The 6,000-nt window shown below is 46.3% G+C and overlaps 1 protein-coding gene across 2 annotated transcripts in view; it reads left to right on the top strand.

The window, feature by feature from the left end:
* Positions 1-233: 233 nt before the first annotated feature.
* Positions 234-6,000, top strand: part of MAPKBP1 (mitogen-activated protein kinase binding protein 1) — a 51,563-nt gene continuing 45,796 nt past the window's right edge. The window contains exons 1-2 of one of the 2 annotated variants that reach the window (XM_061180452.1): positions 234-339; positions 875-1,097. In XM_061180452.1, coding sequence (XP_061036435.1) covers positions 981-1,097 — 117 coding nt within the window. In that variant the 5' untranslated portion in view covers positions 234-339; positions 875-980. Of the gene's footprint in view, positions 340-479; positions 687-874; positions 1,098-6,000 lie in introns of those variants that run through there. The other variant, XM_061180453.1, reaches the window with a different exon arrangement.

The raw sequence follows: 6,000 nt of genomic DNA, 5'->3' as shown, positions 1-6,000 counted from the left end.
CCGTGTTCTGCCGACCTTCCTCTAGGAACCATACTCGCGACTGCATTGTGCGGAATCCTTGGTTCGCAAGTCCCCTGTCCTCTACTTCCTAGACCCTTTCATTGGCTCCGCCCCTATGAGCAGTACTCGTCCACTCTGGGAACGCCCTCCTGCGTAGAGACCGCTCCCCCTCGCCTCCGCTCCTCCTACCCGGCTCGTAGCTGAGCCCAGGCGGTAGTTCGCGTTTTGAGCCGCTCGTGCCACCATAGCTGTTGCTGCTGCTGCCGCCGCGGAGCTGAAATCGCTGAGCGCGATGCCGGAGGGTGCTGCGAGCCGGGCGGCCCGCGCGGCAAGGGGCTGGTGAGGCTGGGCCCGAGTGGGGGCGCTGGCGAGTAGCAGGGGCTTCTGAGGGAGCGGAAAGTGAAAGGTTTAGGGCTCCTGCGGCTGGCCGAGAGCGAGCTCAGGAGGGTCGTGGGTGGGGGAGGGAGGCTGCCTTGGCAGAACGGGTTGCAGGGCCACAGCGAGCCCCGCCACGCTGAGTGTCCCTGCGGCCGCCAGCGCAGGTGCTCAAGGACCCCGTGGGACTCCTCGGTGGTATCGGCGGCCTCCTTCTTTGGACACTGCAGATGCCATGAGAACAGTTGGGAATTAACGGGAATCAGACCGGCCACTAGCCCTTCTAGGGCCCATCCCATCCTTTCTGGCAGGTGTGGCCCTGGCGTTTCTTCGCAGCTCAGGCTTTTTAGCCCCCCTTTACATGAGTCTGTCCTTCAGGCGTCGTAAGAAACCGCACTGGGCTTGAAGGTGGGGATGAGGCGAAGGGAGAGGGCAGTACCTAGAGATAAGAGCTGCAGACACGGCTAGGCGGAAGGTAAGGTGGCTTCTGCCATCTCAGGTCAGTGAGAGGGCATACTGGAAGGCCCTGTGGAGTGGGAAAGCAGTGCCGCTGTTGAGACAAGTCCTAAGATTGCACCAGGAAGTGTCCCGGGGGGCTCCTCATCATGATGGCTGTGGAAGGGTCAACCATTACCAGCCGGATCAAGAACCTTCTGCGATCCCCATCCATCAAATTACGCAGGAGTAAGGCAGGAAATCGGCGAGAGGACCTCAGCTCCAAGGTGAGTCCTAGCATTGGGAGCCACCCCTTTCCTCCCCTACCCTCCTCTGCTCCATGTACGTCTTTTACCTTACTCTTTCTTGGGAAAGAGGAGAACTAGAAGCTCACTTTGGCTCTAAAGGACCAAGTGTGCCCATCTCTGCCCCTCAAGAAAGCAATGAGCAAGGAGGAATGAGCATGCTGAGATTCATCTATGAAAAGGGAAGAACATGAGGAAGGCAACCTGGGTTCAGTTGTGGCCTCACTACAAACTACGTCTGTGCTTGGGGAAGCCAGTTGATATGCTGTAACTCAGTTTTCCTTCTTGGAAGAGGGTAGTGGGACCACATATCCTGTGAAGGGCTAAGCTGCCACTAACGTAGCCGCAAGTGTTAGTGTCACAGCTGGGGTTATGTAAGACAGTGGTAGCAGAAAGAAATATGCTAAAACACCTAGTCGGAGGAATCGGCTAGGTAAATGCTCTTCCCTGGTGTCAAAACAAATTTACTTATCTATTCAAGAGACCTGAATTAATTTAACTGGAGTTTCTTGGCTTTTTAGGAATGATAACATGCAAGGGGCCAAATATCTGCCAGCCAAGCAATTCTGGTTTGCCCTTGAACATTGCTTATCTCATTCACTATATCCCACCCTGCTGCAGAAGTTCATCAGAGACCAAGTCCCTTTCCATCTCCTCCCATGTCTGGGTGTAGGTGTTTATGCTTTCTTCAACTTTGTAGAGCCCCACAAGTTTGGGAATACAAAAGTAGACAAATTTATTTAATCCCTGAGGGAACCTAGGGCCTTGTTCCCACAGGATCAGATTAGGCTTTTGTGTCTTATAAGCAGCCTGTAAACACAGTAGCCTTGTGTAGTGCAAGATTGCTACAGGGAGAGGCATTTGAGACCGCAGCATTTTATTGCCTTGCCTGTATCTCTTCAGAGATGAGTAAACCCAGTGAGGAATGATTTAGAATGCTAATGTACAGCATGGCAGAGTTCTGGGAGGACTTAACTCAGATCCCTGTCCCTTGGCAAAACCTTACTTGGATTTGGTCAGAAGGTGAACACCTTTGCTGTATATTTCATTCAACAGGAATCAAAATTGGGCACAAGGTTCCATGGCTGTGGAGATAGTGACTTTTCCGAGGGCTCTTATTAATCATTGTTCATAGTCTCCAGAGGCAGGAGAATGAGCCTGAAACATAGACACTGTCTTAGATTTGGCTCCGTTCACTCATTTGTTGTGTTGGATCATTCTTAGTACTGTAAGCTCTCGTATTCTTGGCTGGTAACTTGGCAATGACCAGCACTATTAGAGCCATCTTCTTTATCTTTGGCCTCTTTTTCTGACCAAGAATGGTATAGGTAATAGAAATGTATGATGGGAGTTTAGTCTTCAGTATTAATACTTATTGTAATTTTGGTCTGGAATTTGGATGGTACGGTTACCATTCTTTAAAATTTACCATGTCGTTCATCATTAATGCATTCTACAAACGTTTATTGTGTGCCTATTATGTGTAGAATCAGCGATGAATAAAACATTATATCCTTGCCATCAAAGAGCTTGTGGCTGGTCAGACATGTAAACAAATAATTACAACATGGTGTGGTAAGTGCTGTCCTAGAAGTATGTATAAAGGTGTTAATGGCAGCACAGGGGAGGGAACCTAAATCAGTTTAGGGGGATTAGAAAAAAACTTCACAGAGGAAGGGATGCTTGAACTGTGAGTCCTGAGGCAAGAGAAGAGGAGAAGCTCTCAAGGAAAACAGTGGAAAAGGGAATCCTTGGCATCACCATTAAACATCCCTGCTTCAAATAGGAATTCAGTGCTTCAGACTGCTTTAAATGGCTTTGTTTGTCCTAGAGCTGTGAATGAAGGAAATACTTAGCTGAAGTTGAATGACTCTTGAACAGTCTGACAGAGCAAGAGTGCTGGTGCATATCTTTAGCACCCAAAGTAGTAGCTGCCTTTGTGTGCCTCGGACCTTGCACATGCCTGACTCCCCACACTCCTTACTGAAGACTACCTGAGATGATTCTAAAAGCCTGCCTTGTGGTAACCAACATTAAGACTTGTTGTACAAGGCTTTGTGAGCTGCTCTAATATGTGGTAGCTGTGGTAACAGTCAGAGAGCTTGTGCTTCATGGATAAATAACTCTGAAACAAAATTTGAAGACCAAAAGACATATGCCTTTTGTGTGGGGTGGGGACAAAGAAGGAAGCGACAGAGGGCCTTTCTGCAGCTCTTACCTCATATGGCCTGCTGTTTTGAATCATAACTGTTCCTGCTATCTAAAGTAGGCTTTTCACCAAATTCTCCACTTATTTTTAGATCCAACTCTATATTTACTGGAGCCACGGGGCATTCTCTGACTAGCCCTACTACCTTGGAACCAATCTCTAATTGTTCTTTTATGTATGTCTTCATTTCCTAAGTCAGGGCCATGTTCTTTTTTATTTCCTTTACGTCACACTGTGTAGTACAGTGTAAGGAATGCACTAAATACTAAATGAATAAATGAATGAGAACAATTTAAAGATGTCAAATATAGTGGGGATAAACTTGAAATTCCAGAAGAATAGCAAAAATGATCAGGAGGAGTTTGTGACCTCTTTAGAAGAGAAAATTAGGAAGAATAAAATGTGAAAAAAAGAAATAGAGATGCAGCCTATTTAGGTGTGAAGGGCATTAGAGAGAAGGGAAAGTAGTGCTCATTAAAGGCTTTTTAATTCAGGAGAGACCTAGTTAAAAATATGGTTAAAATATGGTTAAAAGCCAAAGTGAGAGCCAGTAGAGATGGGGATTTAGGTTATTAGAGAGAGTAGATGAGAGCTGAGATTTGTATTAAACTTTCTCTAAGGGCGGGAAGGAAGTCTCTGCAGTGTAATAGAATTGGAAAAGAGTAATTTGAGGTTTTATGCCAGATCTGCTGAGTCTTGATGAAGTGTAACTCAAAGTTATCAGTTGTAAACACTCTTCAACTTCAAATCCTGTGCAATTGTCAGTTCTTTCTCTCATCTCAGTTGAACAGTGTTTTCCTTAAGAAGCAAATGTGTGTGCTCTTGGTGGCTAACCCTCCCCCTCTTTTCTTAAAGTTTCTGAAAGATTTTTATGTGGAAGGAGCTGGGTGGTTTTTCATTTCAACAAAGGACAGAAATGGACTGAAGCCAAGCAGGCAAGATTTAAATTAGGGATACAAAAGGACTGCCTGTGCTGGAGGGTTGTTAGGTTTTGAAAAAGTGAGTGAGGGACGTTTTGAAATCTTCTTCCTTATTAATAGCCATTAATACAATCCGAGTTATATATTATCCCTTTGGAAACAATGGGCAAGGTGACTGCAACTTTCTTCTAGTTCTCAGTTTTTATGAATATAAGTCTAATTCATATCCTCCCCCCCACCATTTCTTCCCCCAGTGTTTCTCCTGCCTGATTGTATGGTAGTGCTTTGAGCCTTTTAATATGTGGCTGTAAGAAGAATTTGTGTAGGTGAGTTTCATAGAGAAGAAAAAACTGGCAGTAATCTAATTTCAGTTTTGGATTAGTGTTTGAGCCCAGGTATTAGTATTGAGACTCTTTATTATGCCTATTTGGCAGTGAGGAGTCATATTCATTTTTTTAATATAAATTTATTTATTTACTTATTTATTTTTGGCTGCGTTGGGTCTTCGTTGCTGCACGCGGGCTTTCTCTAGCTGTGGCGAGCCGGGGCTACTCTTCGGTGCACGGGCTTCTCATCGCGGTGGCTTCTCGTGTTGCGGAGCACGGGCTCTAGGTGTGCAGGCTTCAGTAGCTGTGACTCACGGGCTCTAGAGCGCAGGCTCAGTAGTCGTGGCGCGTGGGCTTATTTGCTCCGCTGCATGTGGGATCTTCCCGGACCAGGGCTCGAACCTATGTCCCCTGCATTGGCAGGCGGATTCTCAACCACTGCGCCACCAGGGAAATCCTTTTTTCAAAGCATTTATGGATCACTGGCTGGCTCTAGCTTGATGGCGCTCAACTTGGGGGAGAGGTCAGGAGGGCAGTAAGACATCAGAATACCTGTGCAGCTTTTAAAAAAATACACATTCCTGGGCCCCATCCTATCTATATGGAATCAGAACCTCTGGGGGTAGAGTTTGTTAGTTGTGTATATATTAAGTTCCACCAGAAGCCCACTGCTGGTTTCAGCCCACCCTGAAATCTGTTGGCTTCATACCCAAGTCCTCACTGAGGATTCTTGAGAATATATAAAGCTAGCCCAGTAAGTATACTCTTCTCCTTGAGTAGTTTTTTTTAATCTCCATTATATCTTCTGGACTGATTGCTCTGTTAAACTGCTGTATCAGGGATAGATCTGAGAGAAGTGCCGTGTTGTAGGGTAAGATGTAAGGAGCTGGTCATTGCCTTACTTAGATCAGCAGGAATTTCCCTTGGGGGCAGAAATAGGAAAACTTTATGATAATATCCCTGAGTCCTAGCCAGTTTTTTTGTCACCATTCCACTACCCACTGCCCTTGGGACTCATAGCAACCAAGAGTTTTTAGTGTTTAATACATACTCTCTGGGCTCCCCACCTAGAATAGATGACCGAGAGTAGAGGCCTCTGTGGCCAGCAGCCCTGCCCCTCACCTGTCTTTGTGAGTGAACTTGGGCAAGTTCTTGTTGAGTTTTCTGTCTATGATACAGTCTTCAGTTAAGGCTCGTGAAGTGTCTTGAGCTCCTCAGAACAGGTGGTGTACAGGGAAAAGTGTGAGGTGTTCTGGTCTTGTTCCTTTGATCTCCATTTCCTTTTCCTTCCGGTGCCTGCAGCTGCCCTCAGCCTTCAAAGTAAGTCTCACTGGAGAGAGAGGATTCTTCTCTCTGCAGCCCAACACCTCTTGCTTTGCTGTCTAAAATAGCCCAGCCTCTTCAGGCTTTAAGTTGTCTTGCAAAGCCTC

The sequence above is a fragment of the Eubalaena glacialis genome, chromosome 2 (genome assembly GCF_028564815.1).
Source record: "Eubalaena glacialis isolate mEubGla1 chromosome 2, mEubGla1.1.hap2.+ XY, whole genome shotgun sequence".
Classification (NCBI taxonomy): Eukaryota; Metazoa; Chordata; class Mammalia; order Artiodactyla; family Balaenidae; genus Eubalaena; species Eubalaena glacialis.
The sequence above is the reverse complement of the archived record's forward strand: the minus strand, read 5'-3'. Positions and strand labels throughout refer to the sequence as shown.